We start from the raw sequence: 24,948 nt of genomic DNA, 5'->3' as shown, positions 1-24,948 counted from the left end.
GTGTTAGAAAATGATTTGAGCTCTTGGCGGGGACACTATTTGGATAATATTCGGCAGCTAAATAGTTCGTTTGCTTTTGCATCATTCGAAGCGAAAATTGCGGAGCCTACAGGGCGCGGACCATATTGCTTCCGAATACATGGATCAATATATCATAGGGTAGGTCCATTGCATGCAGATCATCCTTCCGAATCCTCCTACGCCCAGCTGTTTATTCTTGACACGGATCAAGCAACTGATATAAGGGCACAACATAATTCAAACTACGATAGGTATTTGCTTTCAAATATTAACCCCTTGGCAAATGAGTATAAGCATATGGCGCAGGTTGAACGCGAAGAGGAACAGAGGGCCAGAGAAGAAAATCGCAATGCTCGCCGAATTAGCATGCTACTTTTGCGTAGATCGATTATTACGTGATATTCGCCAAAATGAAATACCTTTTGGTGGAAAGGTTATTTTATTAGGTGGTGATTTCAGGCAAGTTCTTCCTGTGGTGCCCAATAGCTCACGCGCCGCTATAGTTGGTAATTGTTTGAAACGGTGCTCACTTTGGAAATTTTTTAGGTGTCTCAAACTCGCAACGAATATGCGTTTTAAAGAATCCTTTTACAACAGTTTTCTTTTGCGTGTTGGAGAAGGTCGAGAGCTCTCTCCAGAGTCGAAAATCAATATAACAGATGTGATAATTTTGCTAAATGAAAATTTAGTGGATTGGGTATTTCAGCCTCAGTCTGACGTTATTAGTCAAAACCATTTGAAGGATCGGGGAATTTTGTGTTCAAAAAAGATCACTGTACGATAATAAATAGCGAAATAGTAAATACATATGTTGCCCGGTGAAGAAAGGGTATATTATAGCGTGGATACTGTCGTTTCTGAAGATCCTCAAGAGCATGTCGGATTCCCTACAGAATTTCTAAACTCCCTTAATTTCAGTGGAGTAGCGCCTCATGAGTTAAGGCTTAAGGTTGGAACAGTTGTGATGTTAATCCGCAATCTTAAGACATATGAAGGGTTGGTCAATGGGACTCGCTTGATAGTAAAAGCACTAACATCGAAATTTTAACCAGTGAATCACAAGGGAAACAAATTTTATTGTCCCGTATAAATTTACAGCCCAGCGAATCAACACTTCCTTTTATTTTAAAGCGTCGCCAATTTCCAATAATTGTACCATTCGCAATAACAATAAACAAATCTCAAGGGCAGACTCTAGCAAGAGTTGGTGTTTTCCTGAAGGAGGATTGTTTTCGCATGGCCAGCTGTATGTCGCATTGAGTCGAGTACGATCTTCTCAAGATATCAAAGTTAAGACTTACGGCTAAAATAAAACCACTACGAATGTAGTTTTCCATGAAGTACTTGAATAAATTGAGTTTTTATAAAATTTTTTTTTTTTACTTTTTTCATTTTAAATAACGGAGTCCCCCGATTATCGGGGGTTATTACTAGTTATAATAATTTCCCGACTATTTATTTATTTATTTATTTATAATAATTCATATAACAAAAGAGTTTTATTATATAAATACATAAACGCAGCACTGGCTACGAGGCCTTCAGCCGTCTTGTAATTATAACTAGGTGAAAAATTCTAATAGCTAAGGGTTAGTAAAGATGTAAGTTGCTTAAATATATTTTAACAAATCGTTGGTTTTTAAGAATCTATATACAATCATCACGTTTTTTTCTGAAGGTTCACTTAGTAGTTTTATGAGATCAATGTTGCCAGAGTTGTGGGCTGTTGGGTGAAGCATCGGACAGAGTGTGAGTAAGTGTTTGATAGTAGCGGTGTCATCGCAAAGGGGGCAAATGGATGGGCTTTTACCCGATAGTAAGTGGGCGTGTGTTATGATAGTGTGTCCAATTCTTAATCGAGTATATGTCTTCATTGCGCTAGTTGGAACTGTTGACGAGTAGATTATACGATTTCTGGCTGGGTTTATGACCGCGTAGTGATGTTTAAATGTTTTCCATTCGCTTGCGTTTTTTTGATGCCTTTTGTGCTTAATAAGGTTAAGAATGTCTTGCTTGGACCGCGTCTCTGATAACTTCTATTATGGGATTGCGATTGGAAGGAGACGTTATTGCAGACATACACGATTTGCTGTCTGTACAGATGAGGAACTTTCCTTTAGTCTTTTTTGCGTAATTAACTGCATGAAGGATAGCAGATCCGTCAGCGGTAAATACAGAGGTCGTTGAGGGAAGAAGCCAATTGCAAATGGACTTGGAGCCATCCGTAAACAATAACTTCCAACCATTATTTGTGTAATTAGATTCCAGTTCAGCAAAGGTTTGTTGAAAGACTTCGTTTGGTGTGTTTTGCTTGGACAAAAACATAAGCTTATTCTGTAGTATTTTATCATTGATCAGACAGGAGGATGTCGAGTGGTGAGAATTTATGCAAGGTGTTACGTAAAATATTATTTTCTGCAGCGAAACTTAAGCATCCTGAAATAGCCGATTGTATTCTTGGAGTTTTTCTTTTTTTCGTGGCATGCGTGATAGTTGTATTTAGTAATGGGTTGGTGTTCTTAGCTGTTTTTCAAGAATTTGAAGTGAAGAATCTATAATTTTATTTTGAATAAGTTGGTAAACCAGATTCAGCCATTATCGTTTTTATTGGCGAGGCTGGAAAGGCCCGGAGACTTCGCCGTATTGCGCAATGGTAAGATTGCATTTAAAAAGGTTGATACTGCTTTTGGAGCAATTGCCATAGATGGGGAGCCCATAATCTATTTTTGAAGTAAGCAAAGCTCTGACAACATTGACTAGTGTGTTCGGATGAATAAATGAATGCTTAGACGAGAGATATTTAACAATATTTAATGGTGACATTAACGAGTTTCTGACATATTTACAGTGAGCATTAAAATTATAATTAGAGTCAAAAATTAATCCTAGTATTTCTTTCAGCTGTCGTTTTACATTCGATATTGCGTTTGTTTGGTTGTAAAATCCTAAGGGTAAGTGAAATATGCTGTAATTTTGCTTCCTACATACATGAAGGATATGTGTTTTGTCTAAGGAAAGTGAAGCACCAGACTCTAGTGACCAAGTCTCAATTCTATGAGTATATTAGTAAATAAGGATTGAGCTAAATTAACGTCAGAGACTTTTGTGTAGATTAGAAACATCGTCAGCATAGATCTGGTGCTCAACTCCTTTGTAATTTTTTATCATCCTACTAATATCATCGAAAGCAATGATAAAAAGGAAGGCTGAAAGAGGTGAGCCTTATGGCAGTACCATTAGAAAGTGGAGTGTTGAAGAAAGAAAACCATTTACGTTGACTTTGAGTTTTCTGTTTGTGAGAAAGTTAGACAATAAAACGTATCATATTCTGGCCTATTTTCCATTTTCTTAGTTGTCGAATAATAATATGGGCTCCAATTTTGTCGAAAGCTCTGTGAAAGTCCAGAGATAGTACGGACACGTGGTTTTTGCTGGACAAAGCGTTAGTAATGAAGTAGTCTAGTTGGATTAAAGCATCTAATGTGCCTTGACCTTTTTTGTAGGCGACTTGATTCGGTGATATGAACTTGTTTCGCTGAGCTGAGCTTTGCCCATACATGGAAGGAGGAAAATCGGCCTATAGTTAGCAAGTTCATCGGAGGATTTGTGTGGTTTAAGTATTGGTATGACACAGGACGTTTTCCAAAATTGGGGGTAGACACCAGTATTGAAAATTTTGTTATAAAGCTTTACCAATCGGAGCTTGAGGCTTTTTGGCATATGTCTGATAATTGGATAAGAAATTTTATCTTGCCCCGGGGACTTACCCTTAACGGTAGATGCAACGAACTCGAATTCAGACAGTGAAATGCTGGTTTCTATTTGTTTAGCAGAAAAAGAAAGAGGGGAGACAGAATAGGAAGTGTCGGACAGTGTGGTTGTTTTAGAGGTTTGAAACTGTGTGCTGAATGAAATATCTGAGCTTGTTTCAGAATAGTGGTTTGCAAATAACTCGGAAATATCGGATGGATTGGTTACCAAACCTGTTGGCCCCTTTACGCATTGAATGGTTAGATTTCTAGGCACTCCAGAAAGTTTTTTTAAAGCGTTCCATATTAACTTAGGACTAGACGAAGGATTTATTTTGCTTGTGAAATCCTGAAAACATTTACTCTTGGCCTGTTTCGCGGAACGACGGAAAAGAGCATTGGCTTTCCTGAAAGATATTAACTTGACTAGTGATCGAGCGCGTTTGTATTCATACCAAGCTGTCTGTTTTTTTGCCCGCAATTCAGCGATTTCTTTATTCCACCAAAGAACACTCTTTGAATTTGCTGTTGGCTTTGTATGAGGAATGCTAACATTCGCTGCTGAACGAATTGCCATTTATCTCGCAATGTGTCTGAAACTTCTTCCAATCAGCGTAATCAGTTTTGAATACCTTATTTATTTTGTGGTTTTTAGTTGTTGAACCTAGGTGCAATTTTAGTACAATGGGGAAGTGATCGCTTCCGTGCAGGTGATCGAGTATACTCCATTCGCACTGTGTGGCAAGTGTGTCGGTGCACACAAGATCTACATGGGATAAAAAGTGGAGTGAGGGAAAAGTGTCGCGGATCCGTTATTCAAACATGTTAAGTTAGAGGAAAGCAAAGCGTGTCTTTCAATGCATTTGTATCCCTCTTGTTGGCTATTGAGAGCTCCCATAGTGGACTCTATGTACTAAAACTCACCTGAAGTGAAAATTAAAGGAGCAGAAGCTTGGTTGATTAATTGCAGGATGTCTATACTGGTAAAATGTTCATCTGGTGCAATATAGGTGCAGATAATGGTGATTTTTTTAACTAAGATAATTTCGATCGACATAGCCAGCAAGTTGGATTGAATGGCATTAATTTTGTGTGGAATATCTCTTCTTATGAGAATCGCAATACCTCTTTTACCTGTGCTAATATGTGGAAGATTGTGAAACATGCCAATGCACTGCTTAGGAGTAAAAGCCGACAAGTTGAAAGAGATGTGAGTTTCATTTAAGAGTATAATAGCTGGGGAATGATGTTGTATTAATAATTGAAGCTCATTGTAATTATTAGTGTAGCCGTTTAAATTCCATTGCAATAATGGAATCATAAGATCTATGTAGGAAAAAAAGAAAAAAGGAAACAGAAGAGAGCTAGAATATCAACTCGTATGAGCAGTCAGTTGAAGCTGAGTGTCACCAATTGAGTACTAGTTCAAAAGAGAGTAAAAGCTAAGCGTATTTATTCAGAGTCAATTTCTATTTGTTCAGTATGTTGAGTAGAGTATTGATTATCGTTGGAATTGCTTGTTGTTGGAAAGAGATTTTCGTGATTAGGTGGATTAGACTGCACGGTAGTGTTGGTAGTAGTGTTGTTGAAGTCAGTATATTTATTAAGCGAGTTTAAGGAGTTGTTTAAGTTAGAAATGATAGAGGCTGTTGTTGGACTGAAAAGTTTGGGATTTAAGAAACAGGCTTGTTGGGTACAGTTGTCGCTGATATTTTTAGCTGAATGTGAGACGTTGTTGTAGTCTGAACTGATCGATGCAGGCTTGTTGATGGAAATATGTTTGTTGTTGGCGTTTGATGAGTGATTTTTTCTAGTTAAAGAGTTTATTGATGAGTTGGGAGCAGAGGTGACCTCTGCGTTTTGTTTTGATGTACTAGGCAAGTCATTAATCGGCAATTCTATGAGTATTTTTAGATTTTGTGAGATTGTTGATGGCTGAAATTTTTGTTGGTGTGGTGGATACAGAGGATACCTCTTTAGTAGGTTGAAGCACATGTGCAAAGCTAGCAGTGAGAGAAGGGAGGGAAGTATTTTCTCTATACCTTTTAAGGGCTTCGTGCATACTGCACTTTTCTAGTGTCTTTATTTTTAAAATTTCTTTGCTTTGCATATACTTTGGACACTTATAGTCCGAAGAACGATGCTCGCCAGAACAATTCGCACACATGACTCGGATGCAGTCATTATCGTATGGAGAAGGGAAATTGCAAGTTTCGCATGTTGGGGAACCCTTACAATGTTTTTGCGTATGACCCAATTTTTGGCATGACCTGCAGCGCATTGGATTAGGCACGTATGGTCGCACAGAGGTCATCCTCCATGCGATGTTTATTTTGTTTGGAAGGGAATAACTGTTGAATGATATTAGCATAACACCAGTAGGCTTTATAACACCTTCAACTTTTCGAGTGAACTTATAAACTTCGTAAGAACTCAGTCCTTCTATTATTTCGCTTTCAGGCACATCGTTTAAAAACGGTGCATAAATGGTGTCTTTGTTACAATTAAGATGTTGATGATAGCTAGCGCTAACAGCGCCAATGTTGAAAAGACATTTCGTTTTTATAAACCTTTCTGCTACTTGCTTATTTTTCACTAGCAGTAATAGGCTGCCGTCGCGTAATTCACTAATTTTGTTTATATCTTTGCTCACGGTAAGTAAGGCATTGTAAACACGAAAACAAGAAACCTTCGAAAGGGGTGTAGAATTCTCGTCGGATTTAATCACAATATACTTTGGATCATCACTTTTTATTGGCGGTAAGTCAGGAAAAGCATCTTGCAGTTTTTGATACGATTTTTTACGTTTCGGTTGGGGACCTTGGGCCAGCGCAGCAAACCTGTTGTCCCCGAACTGGAAGCCCGCCGGGGGCATAGTGGAAAAGTTATAATACACTGATATAAGTATTGGATTATATTTTTCACTTAAAATATAGATGTGGAATACCATAAATTCATTTCGAAAGTATTTATACTAGGTATATGGGGTCTATTGGAATTAATGATCCGAGTTTTCCTATTTATAGCACCAGGGCATGCTGTCGTTAAAATCATATTCTCCCTGAATTTCAATATTAGTCTCACATATTGACCGATTGGTCAAAAAATCAGCCATATACAACCTTGAAATATTATATGTAGTTCGGTGAAGCTTGAGGTTACTATTTGTGTAAAGTTTTATTCTGATCACTTCATTGATGTTTGATTTGTATAATATAAATTGAAAGAAAGGAAGAAGAAGGAATTTAAAAGATGGAGAAGAAGATATTGTTATAATCCGAATTTCATAGAAATGTTGGGATAGCCTCACAAACAAAATTTGGTTGTAATTGGTCTAGCAGGAACTGAGATATATACATAATTTCACTCAAAGGTGGGCGGTACCACGCCACTTGCCTAATTTTTTCACCCGAACCTATAATTCCTTTCCTTGTCTCCTTGGTTGAAAAATTTAATGCTTGTGGCGCATTTAGTCAGTGAGTACTATATAGTACATGCGTGATTAGTGTTTTAATTTAGCCATTTTCAGAGTGTATATCATAAAAAATGCTAAAAGGAATTTGTTTTAAGAAGTGTGGTTGATTAAAACTTTAGTGGGTTGGAAGATATGTACATTAAACAAATTAGGGTGTGGACCTACCCACTTTTAAAAAATGCTTAGCTCACAAGCGTTCCTTACTACTGCAATCCCCTGCATCAAAACATGGCACGGTGATAAATATAACTTTATTTCGCGTGTATTACCCTATATAAATAAATGAAAGTAAACCTGCATATTTTTGTTTCAAATATTAATATATTTCACTATAATTCAATTTTTAGGGTTTCCACCAACCTGGTTTATACGTTCTCGACACACTGTTTTCCGTTTTAGTCATTGGAACATTAGTTGTTATTGTCTGGAGAGGAGTATGGGGAATAATGGACATAACATTTTACCCGTTCGACCGGACAAAGTCATCTTGGAGTTCTTTGGTAAGTAATTATAATCTTTTTCGTATAAATTTAAAATTTTGGCTTTTGAACGCATTTAAGCAATATTTAGCTGGTTTTATATATTTTCGAAAATTGATGTTAACATTTTTATAAGTCCTTCTTCTTCCTCTTTATTGGCGTAGGCACCGCTTACGCGGTTATAGCCGAGTTTACAACAGCGTGCCAGTTGTTCCTCCTTTTTGCTGCTTAGCGCCAATTGGAGATTCCAAGCGATGCCAAGATCTTCTCTAACTGGTCTTTCCCAAGGAGTGGAGGTCTTCCTCATCCTTTGCTTCCCCCGGCGGGTACTGAGTCGAATATTTTCAGAGCTGGAGTGTTTTCGTCCATCACCGTTGCCAATGCGCAAAGGGCCATAAACCTTCCGCGAAACCTTTACCTCGAAAACTCGTATCTTCGCCTCATCAGATTTTATTATTGTCCATGCGTCTGCAACAAATGGCATGACGGGAATAAAGAGTGACTTATATGGTTTAGTTTAAGTTCGTCAGGTCCAATCAGTTTGTTGACGGTGGTCTTTAATCTTTCACACAGGCTTATCCCACGGTAATTAGCACAGATTGTGGGGTCTCTTTTTTTAAGGATGAGGCAAAGCGCAATTACATTTTAATCGTCGGCCACGCTTTCGTCCGACCACATTCTACAAAGAAGCTGATGCATGACTTATCAATTCTTCGCCGTAGCTCGGCCGCCAATCCATTGGCCTCCGATTCGGGAATCGGGTTCACCATCTACTGGTGTTATGCTCTCACTGACATTCAGCAGGTTGGAGAAGTGCTTTTTCCATGCTCTAGGTATCAGTCATAAGATCATATCTGGGGATTCTATAAAATTATGCTTCAGCCTTGAAACCTTCTGTTAGTCGCCGCATCTTTTCGTAGAATTTTCGACCATTACCTCTGTCGGCGAGCTTGTCCTACTACGCATTTCGGCCTTTATTATTTTTTGTCTGAAAATGCGTCTCGCTTTCCTCTTCGACTCTCGGTACACGTGTTGTGGTCGATTTTAATGTTGCGAGATAGGCAGTATTTGTTCTCTCCAATGCGACACGGCACTTCTCGTCGTACCATTTCCCACGAATCGAACCGCTTCTCTTCAAATCAGCGATAGAGAAGCACCTTGGAATCACTAGCGATCAGGGGTCGAATCGTTACATCCGTGAACTTATCACTCGTCACGTAAAAGTCTGTATTTCGTATTATGACATACGTGATCGTAGCGCTTATATACGTGATCGTAACGCTTCTATCGTAATCTGGCATGATGACAAACGTGAACGAGTATATAAACGTATCCGTTCGTTCGAATCGTCATTCGAACGCAAATTACCAATCGTAATAGACAAATTTATGGAAATGTGAGCAAGTTTTTTTAAATTTTATGTTTTCTATAATTTTTAGTAATAAAGAACACAAATAAGAAACCAATGAATGAAATATCTCATTAAAAATGTAAAAAAAAAAATTATTTACATGAACAAAATTTTTGTATTTTAGTTGACATTAAAAATAAAATTATTTACAAGGTCAAGGACATATACATACATATTTGAATTAAATTTATTAAAGTATACATTATTTGGTCTCTTATCGTTTGGTCGATTGCGGTGAGGTGGTTCGCTACCCCGGTGCCCATTTCTTGTGTGTGATAAGAATCGCAATTTTAAGGGTCGTAACTTATTGCAAAGTTTATGCAGATTTTATGTAATGTCTCACAAACGTTAGTAAATCTTCCACTTTTGTGGGGTGATACCTTTCTCTCTTGCCATATCCTAAAATTCTCCACCGTCTTTTTAAGATTCAAATGCTTTGTTCAACAATAATCTACAAAGAAAATTTTGTTAATGAGGATTCATAATTTGTTTTTTTTTTATACCTATGCTATTGCTTCGATCTCCTAGCTATCTCCGCACTATTTTTTTATCCCCATCACTTTCACTTGAGCTCAAATAAAAAAAAAACAAAGTTGGATATTTAATTAGTTTATTGAAAATTTTGCAAAAGTTTTGACCGTTCCACATTTATTGTGACCTAAAAATATGATCCAAAGCAATGTGGAATTTAAAAACTATTGTGAATTGAAAATACATTACGATCCGTTTGCTATCATATGTCATAATGCCAATCACTGCATACGATTGACGTATCACGTAATTTTCTTTCGTATGTTTGCCGATCCGTGTACGGATGTAACGATTCGACCCCAGCTTATACATGATTTGTTTATGAATGTTCGCATTAGCAGAAAATACCCGTAAATGTTTCATACTCATTGTTAACGATTAATAATAAGTTCACTTAATTTAAATGATTTATATTATGCAATTTGGCATCACCATTATCCAGGTAAACGCTGCCGTATCTGGGATCACTCTGATCAGGGGGCCTATTCTGTAACTCGATTCGAAAATGTATTATATTCGAAATTCGGATCTACTTTATCATTATGCGAAAGTTGTACCACCCTGTGCATTTTCGTTTCGACATTTCTACCGTTGTTTGTGTCAGACCATTGTGCAGTATACAAAAACAACTAGAAACACCATTATCAGACGATGCGTTTAGCTTGGCACATCATAAGATTCCTTTTTCTTTGGTCAGACCATTGTCCCGTATGCAATAACAACATTATTACTTTCGCCTGTTCGCTTACATACTATTTTTCTATATAAGCTTGAGTTCAGCATAAGATTGTTCTTAGTTGTCCTTCAAATGAATTGGGTGGTACTCGGAGAGTACCAAATAAATAAGGGAAATAAATTGATACTTAAAATAGTTAAATCGTAGTTTAATTACAGCACAAATATATATGTACGTTATTCGGGTTTAATTTGCGTTAATTGTTTAGTATTTAAGATATGTTTGAGACGCTTGTTCACAACAGAAGTGACTTGCAGCCCACCTACAAACTGGGAAAATTGCGACAATATGTGAAAGGGAAAATTTACAACGGTGGCTTGTATGGTGGGTTTGAAGAAATCTTGGATGACCTGAAACAACGTTACGACAATCCCCGTACTCTTTTGGAGCACCATGTTCAGGATCTTCTAGACTTACCAATCCACCTATCAGAATCTCCAGCTAAGCTACTTAATTTTGTGGATAGTGTACGAAATTCCTTCAAAGCGCTTGATATGAGGAATGTGCCAGTAAAACAATGAGATGCTATAGCCGTACTACTGCTATTACCTAAACTTCCGTATGTCACCCCAACCGAGTGGGAATGAGCTTAAAATTCAATGACATCCCGAAAATGGAATACGTGATAATGTTCGTGGAATGGCATGCAGATAACCTGCCAATATCGTCGTCAATTACTCCTCATATTTCAATCGAACGCGCTTCAAGTTGTGTCGTGAAGGCGCATCTGAATGTGAACTCCGTCAAAATTCTTACTCCGTTGGTAGCAACTGATAGTATAACGAATTGCCCATCTTGTAATGAGTTTCATCGCATTACGAAATGTCAAAAGTTTCGTAACCTTCAACTTAAAGAACGCTGGGATTTGGTGAAACGGGCATCATTATGTTTCAATTACCTCAAGGCCGGCCATCGTAATCGCGACTATCCATCTGGTTTATGTCTGAACTGCCAATAGAAACACAATGTAGAAGAGGAACATTGAAGGTACTTCCGCCAAATTTACTCCTGGAGGGTCGGCTTCAGCGCCAATAGTGGCGCCAAAGGTTCTGTCTCGACAACAATGACCAATGACTGCACGTCGCCATTTCTCTTACAGAGCGACCCTACTATTTTCTTATCAACGGCAAACGTGCTTCGTCCTGACTGTAAGGGTTAGTTAAAGGAATGTAGCGCACTTTGCAATATTGGTTCCCAGGTGAGCTTCGTTTGCGAATCATTAGTAACTGTTTTGAATCTTCCTAGAAGTCCTTGCGTGTTTCAAGTCGAGGGTATTGATCAAAGCCTTTCAACTTGTACCAAAGGTGCCGTCACAGTTAGTAATCAATCTCATGGGGACGAAAAGTTCCAGATCAGTTTTGATGCGTACATCATTGATTCAGTTACGTTTATGACTCCTTCTACTATTAAAAACATCAGGACCAGTCATCATTTAAAGGATCTTCGTTTGGCTAATCCGGCATTCGGTATACCCGGTCACGTAGAACTACTGATTGGCGCAGATATTTGGCCTGCCCTCGTACTAAACGACGTTGTTATCAGTTCTCATAACGAACCATGTGAATTGCACACTCGTCTGAGATGGGTAGGGCTTAGTCCAAAACCATTAAACGAGTCGAAATCAATATTTTTTCATCACTTATTGACGTTTTCGATGATTTTACCACCGATAAACTTCTAAGAAAATTTTGGGAAATAGAGGACCCTTCTGATAACATCAAGTCGGAAGTGGACGAATGTGAAGATATTTTCGCAAGTGAATTCCAGGCATCGAAAATGGCAACAGATCCTTCGAAGGAAGTGCCCTAATGAACACTTGTGTACCTATCAACTAAAGACAGTGACGTACGGTATGGCAAGCAGTTCTTTTATTGAGACACTGTGCATATCATAATTAGAAAGTGATCGCTGACGTTAGCCGGGCAGCCGCAGCACGGTACAGCATCCTTCAAAGCCTTTATGTTGATGATTATTTAGAAAGTGTCTACACGACAGAACTGGTCATCAACCATGCACGGGACGTTGATGCCAATCTTCAACAAGGTAAGTTTTAGTTAGATAAATGGAACTCCAACTGCGTTCATACCCTGGAAGGAATCAGTTGCTCTAAGGCGTCAGCAACGGCGACAAATTTTAGCGATTCCAGCACAACGGTATTGGGCCTACATTGGAACCCTATCCTATGGTTAGCCAAACTGAAATGGGATTTGCCTCTACAACCTAATCTTCGAGAACTTGGATGAAATACCAGGACAGTCAATAGGCTCTCGAAAGGATCAAAATATCACGATGGCTGGGGATCAGAGAACATTCTGTGTCAACACTACATGGGTTTTGCGATGCACGTACCAAAGCTTATTCAGTAGTTATTTACCTACGAAACACGAGAGCTAACGGAGGATCCCACACATCTTTGATTGTTGGAAAAACATGAGTTGCTCAGTTGAAGGAAATGACTATCCCCCCCTCGAACTTTCTGCATCTCAGCTATTGGTTACAACTATGAACAAAATACGTCGCGCCTTGCAGTTGGAAGATACGGCTTACACTTCATCGAGTGACCCAACAAATGCATACTTTCGAGCCCAATGAATACCTTTGGTAGCAAGGTTTAACCGTTTGAGTGCCTTACTGAATATATGTAACTGCTCGAATACGTCGTATCATGCCATTTATTACTGCTGAAGAGAAGGTATGGGCACTGATCACGCATATTCGTCAGAACCTGTTCCAGCATCGATTCGTCACTTAAACTGCTCCCACTGAATCCAATTTTGGACGAAGAAGGCTTACTGCGTGGTCGGTTAACAAATTCGGAATTACCGTATGAGAAAAAACATCCAATCATTCTTGCCAATATCCATTGGCAAAACTTCTCGTAAGTGATGCTTACAAGTGCTGTCTCCATGATGGGATACCGGAGATGCTGCAGTACTTACTCATGCGATTTTGGATTATGCATGCACGTCGTATTGTAGTCATATCTTCATCACTGCGCCATATGCCGTTGACACTTCCGAGCACCTCAGCAGCAACAGATGTCATCGCTTCAAAAATTGCGGACCATTCAACGTTCGTCATGGAGGAAAGTGAGCCACAACAATGAACAAAGCTTACGGGGCGATTTGCATTTGTATAGTTACAAACTCCGTACATATCAAACTTGCGGAAAATTGACAACTCAGGCATTTATCGATATGTTTGATCGCTTCATAAGCCGCCGTGGAATATGTTCGATTATTTACAGCGACAACGGAATGCAATCTATAGGTGCTAGTCGAATTCTATATCAAGACCTTCAAAATTGGAGAAATATATGTGCAACTCAGCATATTGCATCTTCCAGCATGCAATTGAAATTCATCACTCCAGCCGCACCCCATCATGTAGATCGTTGGGAAGCAACTGTGCGTTCAGCAAAAAAACATCTCTACCGCACAATTGGTCGCCAAATCTTACGCTTCAACCAACTGAGTACACTACTTGTTAGGATTGAGGCTTGTTTGAATTCCAGTCCACTCGTTCCTCTTCATGATGATCCCAGTGGTAGTTACGTACTCACACCTGGCGGCTTCCTCATTGGTCGACCGCTCGTATTTTATATTCTCAATAATTACAGAAAATGTTCGAGCAATCTTGGAAGCGGTGGAACCGTGAATATTTATTCAGCTTACGGGCGCGTCGCAAGTGTCGTTGTCCTTCAAATGAATTGGATGGTATTGGAAGAGTACCAAATAAATATGGGAAATAAATTGATACTTAAAAGTACAAGGTGCGTTCCAAAGTATTTAAATTTGTAACAAATAGATACATAATCATAAAATTATTAAATTGGTGATCACGCACATTCGGAATAAAAAGACCGCTGCACTAAAGTGTATATGGCACAAATAATTTATTAAAGAAGTATTTGACCTTTTACAAAATATTCCTTTTCTTAAAGTTAAATATTTCGATTATTGAAGTAACAAATGTTGTCGATGTAGATATATCGCTGTCGATGTTCAAAAACTGTAGCGGGACGTGTGTTCTCAGTACGTGCGTAAAAAGCGAATGTGTATCAGCGATGAGTGCGTGGCGAATTGTGGTAACGAATTATGTCAGCCTCCCCGTTGTCCAGTCCTTTTGTTGGTTGGGTTGGTGTAGAGGTGTGATGAGTTAAATTGGTGTTCTGTTGCAGTAGCATCCTGTGGTGAATTGTGCTGTTTTATTAGGATGCGCTAGTTTTACCAGGTAGAGAGGGTGGATGCTTAACTCATTTAAACATCCTGGGCCCCCTAGGCGAATATTTTGCCTAGTATTATACGTATAAGTATGTATTTCGACGTACTACTGGTGGAGTAGCCGAAGCGCGGAATACGTTCTGACAGCAGAAGTATGCCTTGACGGATTCATATTTATCCGTGTGTGCAGAGAACGGATTTTGGTTTGAAACATATCACATGTATTTGAATGTGCATTTTAATATACGGGTAGGTGCTTAAGAGATGCAACTTTATTATGCGGGTTTATTTGATTTTTCTGACAACCTTTTGTATTTGCGATTTTTCCTTTTATCGTTTTATTAAGTGGATTATTTATTATTTGCCTTTTCTGTGTTATCGGCTCATAAAGGATAGTAACTCCACGTCTGGCTCAGATGTGGCCAGAATGGGTACTCCTTAGCTCTAGATTTAGGACTATGAAATTAGAGCGATCTTGCGAGAGAATGGCCGTGAATGGAGAACGGCTTCGATTCATAGAGTAGAAAGTTCTTCATACTTAAGTTGATGCTTCTTAGAGCTGATTTCCATAACCCACCCATATGAGTAGCGCTTAGATAGATGCGATAAGAACGACCTTTGCCTTTTGTAAGAGTAGGTTCGTCACTGTATCGCATTGGGAGTATGGTGATCCCTTAACTTTCTTTTGAGATTTTATTTATTTTTGAAAATATATGTATGAAAAGTGTATATTTTGCGACTTTTTGGAAATTTTTGTATATATTAGTGCGTATGCACTAATTTGACAAGTATTAGTGCGCCACCGCTCTAGGATTTGTCCAGAATTTTTTTTTTTTTGTTTTTCCATTATTGGCGAAAGCCATCCTGCGGGGTCGAAAGGTTACGAATATATATTTGTGTTTTTATATGAGGTTGTCAGATGGAATCTGACTTTGCTTTTTCTACCTTTATGTGGGGTATTGCATAATTGTGGCTCTAGTGGCTGTCGTACGACGTACCGACCATTATTTGATCGAGTAGTTGTGGCTATAGAAAAGTCCTCACAATACTGATCTTCTTTAGTTTTGTTTAATATTTGGGGAAGTTTCCCTATATATTGAGATTTCCTTAATTGTGAATTAAGGCATTTATTTGATTTTTTCACAACTTCAGTTGGTGTGGTGGTAACTAGTCCACTTTGTGTTTGGCTGTGCAGCGTTTGAGTTTTTTGTGCCTTTGAGCAACATGGTGTCTCTTGGCAATTTTTTGAATTTTGGGTTTCGGGATTTGCTTTTGCAATTAAACCCGTGGATCTTTTTTGTGAATAAGCGCTTCTTTGGGGGAGATGGGATATCTGCTGTAATGAAGCATTGAATTGTGTCATTTGTGACAATATAAGCAGTTAAATTTGCTTTTGCAAATATTAAGATTGTGTGAGTGGGACAAGCAGTTTGTACAGAGTCTTTTTGATCTGACAAAGTTGTTCCTTTCGTTAATGTTTAATTTTTTAAACTTCTCGCAAGATATCAGTTTATGCCCTCTTGTGCATAGTTCGCATGACGTATGTTTTCTTTGTTCTGATGTGAACGTTTGTGTTTTGTAAAAGCTTTTATTTAAATTTTTGTTGCTTCTAGCTTGGGGTCTATTTAAGCTTCCATTTTGGTCGTATTTAGTGTTCTTACTTTTGATTATTTTTTCTTCTAACCTTTCCGCAATTTAATATTGGGTGGTGAGAAAATCTTTCATTTGTTGCCACGGTGGGCACTTTTTTCGTGATGAGAGCGATTGCTCCCATAGAAGTAACGACTTTTCTGGTAATGCGGCAGTGCAAATGTTTACCAGAATTGGGCCCCAGCTGTCTGTGGGAATTTTTAGTGTCGATAGAATCGACAAACAATTTGAAACAGTGGATTCTAGTTTCATGAATTCTACACTTGTTCCATTCTTAACTTTTGGCAAGTTCATTAGTGTCGTTACTTGTTTATCGACCAGTATTCTTTCATTTTCATATCTCACTTTTAGAGCTTCCCAAGCCAAATTGAAATTGTCGTCATTAAGAGCGAACTGTTTTACTATTATGCCTGCCTGACCTTTGGTTTTGTATCTAAGGTGATACAATTTTTGCGCATGTGATAGTTGAGGATGGTTTATGTACACGGCCGTGAATATGTTCCGGAAGGACGGCCATTCTTCATAACCTCCGTAAAAGGTTTCTGTGTCACATGCGGGCAACTCGAGGTGGATTCCTGAACTTGCCTTTTGACTGTCTGTTTGTGGCTGCTCTACTCTACTGTGGAGAGTAGGTGCAATGGCTTTAATGAGCTTTAGTTGATCGGAGATCATAGCGTTTGTTTCTTCGTACTGGTCTAAGCAGTTTTCGTATATTGCGGTAGCAGATAATTTAAAATTTTGTGGTAGATCTGAATCGTCAGAATCTACAATGGCGTCATGAGCCGCTTGGAGGCGAGTCCAAAAATTTTTAAGATTTTGACTTTTAATTTCTAATAACGATTCCGAGTTTTCGTGAATCGGTGATGAGGCAAATCTAGTGCAGTATCTTGTTAAACTGTCACTTTCTGAAATAAATCTAGCAACCTGTTTTGAGCGTGTAGCTCCAGGTGTACTACGATTTTTGTTATTGTTCATTACTTTAGTTGTATGTAGAAATGTTTTTTAAAATGAAGTAAAGGTTTCTCAGTGTGAACTGAATACTTTTTTAAGTACATATATATTTTTCGTAAAAGACGGATTATTTGTTTTATTAATGCCGTTACTTGTTTACTTGCTATTTAAATTTGTTTTTATTTTATATGATTTGTTTTCAAACCACAATATTATTTTTAAGTATTTTCTATATAGGTATATAGGCACACCCTAATAATTGGCTTGTATGTACTTGTTTTTGTGCAATTGAGAGCTCGTCGAAGAGATCAATATGCTTTGTTCATAAGTATGCACGACTTATTAGTGCTAATGCATGTGGGCAAAGAATATGCTGTAATGTTTTGTTTTTTGTTTTTCTTGCAATCCTGCTTGTTTTTGTTTGACAAAGAACAAGTGGTATTGCAGAAGAGATGCTAATATGGACTTTAAAAAGATGTGTATGTTTAAATGCACATGTGTGTATGTACGTATGTTGGAATGTATGTTGTTCAAATTTATAATTTGATGTATATTTCGTTAATCTGATTTTTAGTTTTGCATACGTTCTAATAAATGTATTTTGTAAAAGTCAATTTTACTTTGTCTTACCCCAGCTAACATTTAAGTTAGAGAATGATTAGAGAACGAGTCGAACTGTAATATATTTCTCTAAGGTAGAACGTTAGAAAACTATAAGAAAAACTGTCGAGAACTATAGCATGCTCTACAAAAAGGGGACTTAGTTCTCGACATCGAGAAAAATATTAGTTATCTAATCGTATTCTAAGGTTGAATTCTAATTGGATTCTAATGTTGATTTTTTATTGTTTTGGAGCTATTATTGGATTTCGTTTATTAAAAAATTATTATTTTTTTTTTAATTAAAACAGTTTTATTTCATATTGCTTCTTTTTTCATTGCATTAATATTAATATAGTTGTGTGTAAAACGTCCAACGCAAAAGTCTTTAAATTAAATTCTAGTGAAATAATTAAAATTATAAATTCAAATTCAAACACAAAAATATTCATAAAAAAATTAAAATGAGATCACATTATGTTCTTTTAAGTTAAATTTAATTTTTACGTTTTTGTTTTTTTTGGAGTCGTATGCCTTTTTCTTCATGTAGCGTCCCTTAGCATGCTGGAAGAAGACTATAGAGAGTGCGCTCAAAATCTATATCTGTCGCATGAGGGAATCTAGACGAAAATGTACCTAAAACAAAATAATTAGTTTTGTAAAATTTCGGAAATGTGAAGAACTATACTTTTTAAGGCAGCTGTTACACTTAACGGTCTCACAGCCATTTTATCCTTCGTACCTTCAACACAAATTCTGCGCAACACCATCGATAAAAATTTGGCGCCAAGCATTTTTTACGAACTTTTCAGCTGTGTGGCCAGATACTGTGAAAAATTCCTCCTTCTGGAAAGATATGCATTGAGTTCAAGTTTAAAATTTAGATAGTGTGTTGGTTAATAAAAATATCACCAGTTCATTAAATTTGCTGGAATGCTCCTGTATATCTTTTTCAAAATTTTGAAATTGTTCCAAGTTATCAAATGGAACTTTCAGGAGCAGCTCACTTCGTGATTTGTGGTTTGTCTTTGTAGTCTGCTTTGTTTCGATTGCTCCCATAGAAGTAACGACTTTTCTGGTAATGCGGCAGTGCAAATGTTTACCAGAATTGGGCCCCAGCTGTCTGTGGGAATTTTTAGTGTCGATAGAATCGACAAACAATTTGAAACAGTGGATTCTAGTTTCATGAATTCTACACTTGTTCCTTTCTTAACTTTTGGCAAGTTCATTAGTGTCGTTACTTGTTTATCGACCAGTATTCTTTCATTTTCATATCTCACTTTTAGAGCTTCCCAAGCCAAATTGAAATTGTCGTCATTAAGAGCGAACTGTTTTACTATTATGCCTGCCTGACCTTTGGTTTTGTATCTAAGGTGATACAATTTTTGCGCATGTGATAGTTGAGGATGGTTTATGTACACGGCCGTGAATATGTCCCGGAAGGACGGCCATTCTTCATAACCTCCGTAAAAGGTTTCTGTGTCACATGCGGGCAACTCGAGGTGGATTCCTGAACTTGCCTTTTGACTGTCTGTTTGTGGCTGCTCTACTCTACTGTGGAGAGTAGGTGCAATGGCTTTAATGAGCTTTAGTTGATCGGAGATCATAGCGTTTGTTTCTTCGTACTGGTCTAAGCAGTTTTCGTATATTGCGGTAGCAGATAATTTAAAATTTTGTGGTAGATCTGAATCGTCAGAATCTACAATGGCGTCATGAGCCGTTTGGAGGCGAGTCCAAAAATTTTTAAGATTTTGACTTTTAATTTCTAATAACGATTCCGAGTTTTTCGTGAATCGGTGATCGATGAAGCCAAATCTAGTGCAGTATCTTGTTAAACTGTCACTTTCTGAAATAAATCTAGCAACCTGTTTTGAGCGTGTAGCTCCAGGTGTACTACGATTTTTGTTATTGTTCATTACTTTAGTTGTATGTAGAAATGTTTTTTAAAATGAAGTAAAGGTTTCTCAGTGTGAACTGAATACTTTTTTAAGTGCATATATATTTTTCGTAAAAGACGGATTATTTGTTTTATTAATGCCGTTACTTGTTTACTTGCTATTTAAATTTGTTTTTATTTTATATGATTTGTTTTCAAACCACAATATTATTTTTAAGTATTTTCTATATAGGTATATAGGCACACCCTAATAATTGGCTTGTATGTACTTGTTTTTGTGCAATTGAGAGCTCGTCGAAGAGATCAATATGCTTTGTTCATAAGTATGCACGACTTATTAGTGCTAATGCATGTGGGCAAAGAATATGCTGTAATGTTTTGTTTTTTGTTTTTCTTGCAATCCTGCTTGTTTTTGTTTGACAAAGAACAAGTGGTATTGCAGAAGAGATGCTAATATGGACTTTAAAAAGATGTGTATGTTTAAATGCACATGTGTGTATGTACGTATGTTGGAATGTATGTTGTTCAAATTTATAATTTGATGTATATTTCGTTAATCTGATTTTTAGTTTTGCATACGTTCTAATAAATGTATTTTGTAAAAGTCAATTTTACTTTGTCTTACCCCAGCTAACATTTAAGTTAGAGAATGATTAGAGAACGAGTCGAACTGTAATATATTTCTCTAAGGTAGAACGTTAGAAAACTATAAGAAAAACTGTCGAGAACTATAGCATGCTCTACAAAAAGGGGACTTAGTTCTCGACATCGAGAAAAATATTAGTTATCTAATCGTATTCTAAGGTTGAATTCTAATTGGATTCTAATGTTGATTTTTTATTGTTTTGGAGCTATTATTGGATTTCGTTTATTAAAAAATTATTATTTTTTTTTTAATTAAAACAGTTTTATTTCATATTGCTTCTTTTTTCATTGCATTAATATTAATATAGTTGTGTGTAAAACGTCCAACGCAAAAGTCTTTAAATTAAATTCTAGTGAAATAATTAAAATTATAAATTCAAATTCAAACACAAAAATATTCATAAAAAAATTAAAATGAGATCACATTATGTTCTTTTAAGTTAAATTTAATTTTTACGTTTTTGTTTTTTTTGGAGTCGTATGCCTTTTTCTTCATGTAGCGTCCCTTAGCATGCTGGAAGAAGACTATAGAGGTGCGCTCAAAATCTATATCTGTCGCATGAGGGAATCTAGACGAAAATGTACCTAAAACAAAATAATTAGTTTTGTAAAATTTCGGAAATGTGAAGAACTATACTTTTTAAGGCAGCTGTTACACTTAACGGTCTCACAGCCATTTTATCCTTCGTACCCTTCCAACACAAATTCTGCGCAACACCATCGATAAAAATTTGGCGCCAAGCATTTTTTACGAACTTTTCAGCTGTGTGGCCAGATACTGTGAAAAATTCCTCCTTCTGGAAAGATATGCATTGAGTTCAAGTTTAAAATTTAGATAGTGTGTTGGTTAATAAAAATATCACCAGTTCATTAAATTTGCTGGAATGCTCCTGTATATCTTTTTCAAAATTTTGAAATTGTTCCAAGTTATCAAATGGAACTTTCAGGAGCAGCTCACTTCGTGATTTGTGGTTTGTCTTTGTAGTCTGCTTTGTTTCTTTTGTTTCTTGCAAAATTCGTGTCAGGGCCCTCTTTATGGATCTTTGATTGTGGTCTATTTCTGTAATACAAAAACGTATCGAATAACATTAAAAAACATATTTTTGACGTTTCATAAGTTGTTACATAAGACTGAATGGTAAAACGCCAATATATGCAGCTACAAAAGTCGCATAGCCATTTTCTTACCTTTCAGTATTTTATTTTCCGACTGTTTTATACGGTCCAATATCCTTTTCTCAAGCAAATCAATATCTGAAAAATAACAAAATACTTAAGATATTTCCCTTTAACTATTTAATTAAAATTTAATTTTTTACCTTTTTTAGTTACAGGACTATTTTCTGATGCTTCTTCTATGATGTGGTTAAAATCCATTTTCTGTCCGAATAATTTATGTACGTTTATATGTTCTTAATGCTTACAAATATTTAAATATCAAAAAAAAAAATTAATGAAGGAAAGGAATGAACAAGTTGATGTTAGACTCGTAGTTACTAAATTTTATAATTTTTTCTGATATTTCATCTAAGTTGTGATGATAGACGGAAGACGAAATTTTTAGGACTTCACATGACTTGATATTGAGAATTCCTGATGAAATGTTTCAAAATAATCCTGTAAATTCAGAACTTCCTTTCCAAGTAGCTTTGTGGCCTTATTTATAGCTACTAATTTAAATATTTTGCCCTTAACGCTGTAAAAGTTATCAGGTTCTTTCGGCGAAAAGTAAAACTTTGAAGTTTGTACAAATATTAATGAATCATTTCTAAATTTTCCTTTTTTAATTTCAGTCGATGGATTCATAGCATTGTTTGACCTAAAACTGTCCTCAACTAAACGATTGTATACTTGTGAGACGACATGGTTATGCTACGGTATCTCTTGCGAGATGTGTTAAGCAATGAAAATTGAATGTAAGGAAATCATCATCGTAATACTGAGGCACAAGTTCTACGAATTTTTCCAGCATTTGACTAGCACATCTATTGTATTTAATATAATTACTTTGACTTAAAAGAATCCTAATGCTTAGTGAAAGAAGCAAAAAATTGTTATATTTTACTGGATCTAAAATTTCTTTTAGTAAAAAATATTCCAGTATAGAGAAGAAAGCTTTTAAACTCTGTGGCTTTAAACCGCTCAACATCTTTCAAAGAACGTGGGTGCCTAGCAAACTCTCGCGGCACCTGATTGCAAATAAACATTATTCTTGAATCTAATGCTTGAATTTGTTTCTGTTTAAGTGAATAAGGTTTTTTACGTTTTTTTATCCAGGCCAACAATAAAGTCTTTGTAACTCCTAGACAGACTACATGCATGTAATCCAAAGCAAACGATTTAACAATATCTATTGGAAGCTTTTCAATTACCATCGGTTCTAAAATTACATGATGGGCTCCATCAACACGAGCACGAAAATCGGTATCAGTTCGAGGAAAACTATTTTCTTTAACAAAAATTATTTTGTGATTTTTAGACTGGCCTTTCTGTATGCATTTAGGACAACACGAATATCCACAATGACCTTTGATACCAAGGATAAACGCTCGCGCAGGTGCGTCACATATAAAACCTCGACAATTTACAGAGTAATGTTTTTCGTTAAAAAATATTCTATTTTCCATTAAAATAAGTAGTTCATCTACAAATTTTGTAAGAAAGTCGTTTGCGCTTGCTGACTTGCTATTCCCACAATACACTCCAATAACCTTCACATCGTCCCACCCGTTTACATTAATTAGAATTGGCCACACCTGAAGGTTAGAACTTTTTGCCAGTGGAAGCCCATCAATATTAAAGTTGAAGTCCAACCGGATATCATTGAAGTCATTCTGATTTAAAAAATCGGTCAAAGCTCTTTCAACGCCGTAATGTACATATTCTCCCGAACCCATTGTTACTTTAGGTATTTCTTTTGGTGTATTTCTTAAAGTTCTAGAGCATAACGGAAGTCCTGAAACAAACTTTGCTAAAATTTTCAATAAGTCGTCCGTCGCAGAAGTCGTAATATTATGTTTAATTGTCCATTCGGTTAAGTCCTGTGGCAAACTTGAATTTTCACCATCAGAAGCACCATCTATGTCATCATTTGATTCACTAAACTCCTTTTCGGATTCACTGCCGCTTGAATCACATTCGATATTGTCACTTCGCAATTCTTTAAGAGCTGGCGGCGAATCTGCATCTGACTCAAGTGCATCGTGGGTTTCATTCCTTAACTCACGATAATCAAACAGCATGTCCACAATCTGCTCGCTTTCTCTCTTTAACTTTTTTTTATACATTTAAAAATTATATTTACCCGTAATTTTGTAATAATAATAACCGTCTAAAAAAATTTAAAGCACTTTCTTTTCGCACGTATTATTTTTGTTTGACACTAGGAATGAGCGACTCAGCAGACACTTATTGTATTCGAAAACTATCATTTATATCGATAGTGCATTTCGAGTGTTTCTCTAATCATTCTATAATCAAATTCTAATGTTGTTCTCTAAGCTTGAATTCGATTCGAGAAACATTAGAAAACTATATTAGAGTTCTAATGTAAAATCTAGCTTTTTCTCTAACGTTAGAGACAGTGTTTGCTGGGACCATTTAGTTTTTTACGGAAAATTAAGATAACCCTTTTTTGGAAAATTAATTAAAATTTAAAATTTTAATAATTTAGCATATGGTACCCAGTATAGGGTATAAAATTACAGGCAGATTCTATGCCGTATTTTCGCTCTGAGAAGAGAGTGTGAAGGCTAAATAAAGAATGTGCAGGTATTCTCCCGCATGCACTTTGTATGTTGTTTGTTGATTTGTAAGAAGTTAGGTTTATGTTTGTTATATACTTTGTTTATGTTGCTGATATGAACATGTACATATGTATATAGTATGACCATATATTAAAAATATGTGTATCGGAGAAATATATTTCCTTTGGGTAAATATGCGAATATGTATGTATGCGTGTCTTAATTTTTTTTTATATGTTACTATTTTTGTAATGATATTATTGTTTGCCTTCGCTTACAAATTTTAAGCAATCCTGCTTATTACTTGATAAAGTATAAGAGCCTGCTTTCTGCTTTCTGCGTTTTGTTCCCCGTTCTGTGTTCCAGCTGGCTACCTCCTTATGCTGTTGTTTGTTTTAATTGTTCGCGCCCGTTTGATCCAATTTAGTGTATGTTTTATTATTTAGGTGTTTTTACATTTCGCGCGCGATTTATGATTTGTAGTTACATTTCGCGCTCGTATATATGTTTATTGTTGATATGTATGTATATATTTTTAGTTTGGAGGTTTCACGGCCGGTTTATGTGTTGTTTTTAGTTTCTTTCCACTATGTTCACATTTTTTGTCACCTCACTGATATATACTACATACATACATATGTTCTTTATATACATATGTAAGTATACATGTTTTTGTTCTGTTTTTTTTTTCGTTTTTGTTACAGCACTTTATTTTGTTTGGGTCACTACACTAGGTTTTTATTTTTTTTTTAATTTTTTCTTTTTTTTTTTTTTGGAGTTTTGTTCAGCTCACAATTCCTTTGTTTTGTTTTAATTTTTCTCGTCTCTTTTTAC

General features: G+C 36.4%; 2 protein-coding genes across 2 annotated transcripts in view; one reads left to right on the top strand and one right to left on the bottom strand.

The window, feature by feature from the left end:
- The window catches only part of LOC120768074, a 129,755-nt gene that overhangs the window by 81,849 nt on the left and 22,958 nt on the right, over positions 1-24,948 (top strand). Inside the window, exon 4 of the mRNA XM_040094603.1 lies at positions 7,593-7,745. Within this exon, the coding sequence (XP_039950537.1) occupies positions 7,593-7,745 (153 nt within the window). The remainder of the gene's footprint in view (positions 1-7,592; positions 7,746-24,948) is intronic.
- Positions 20,763-21,771, bottom strand: LOC120768075. The gene is made up of 5 exons (XM_040094604.1): positions 21,688-21,771; positions 21,557-21,622; positions 21,232-21,428; positions 21,006-21,165; positions 20,763-20,953 (listed from the first exon to the last, which is right to left on the bottom strand). Exons 1-5 carry the CDS (start codon positions 21,743-21,745, stop codon positions 20,778-20,780), a joined length of 657 nt encoding a protein of 218 aa, XP_039950538.1. The 5' UTR covers positions 21,746-21,771; the 3' UTR covers positions 20,763-20,777.

The sequence above is a fragment of the Bactrocera tryoni genome, chromosome 2 (genome assembly GCF_016617805.1).
Source record: "Bactrocera tryoni isolate S06 chromosome 2, CSIRO_BtryS06_freeze2, whole genome shotgun sequence".
NCBI classification, from domain to species: domain Eukaryota; kingdom Metazoa; phylum Arthropoda; class Insecta; order Diptera; family Tephritidae; genus Bactrocera; species Bactrocera tryoni.
Note: the sequence above shows the minus strand (reverse complement) of the source record. Positions and strands in the feature narration are given on the sequence as shown.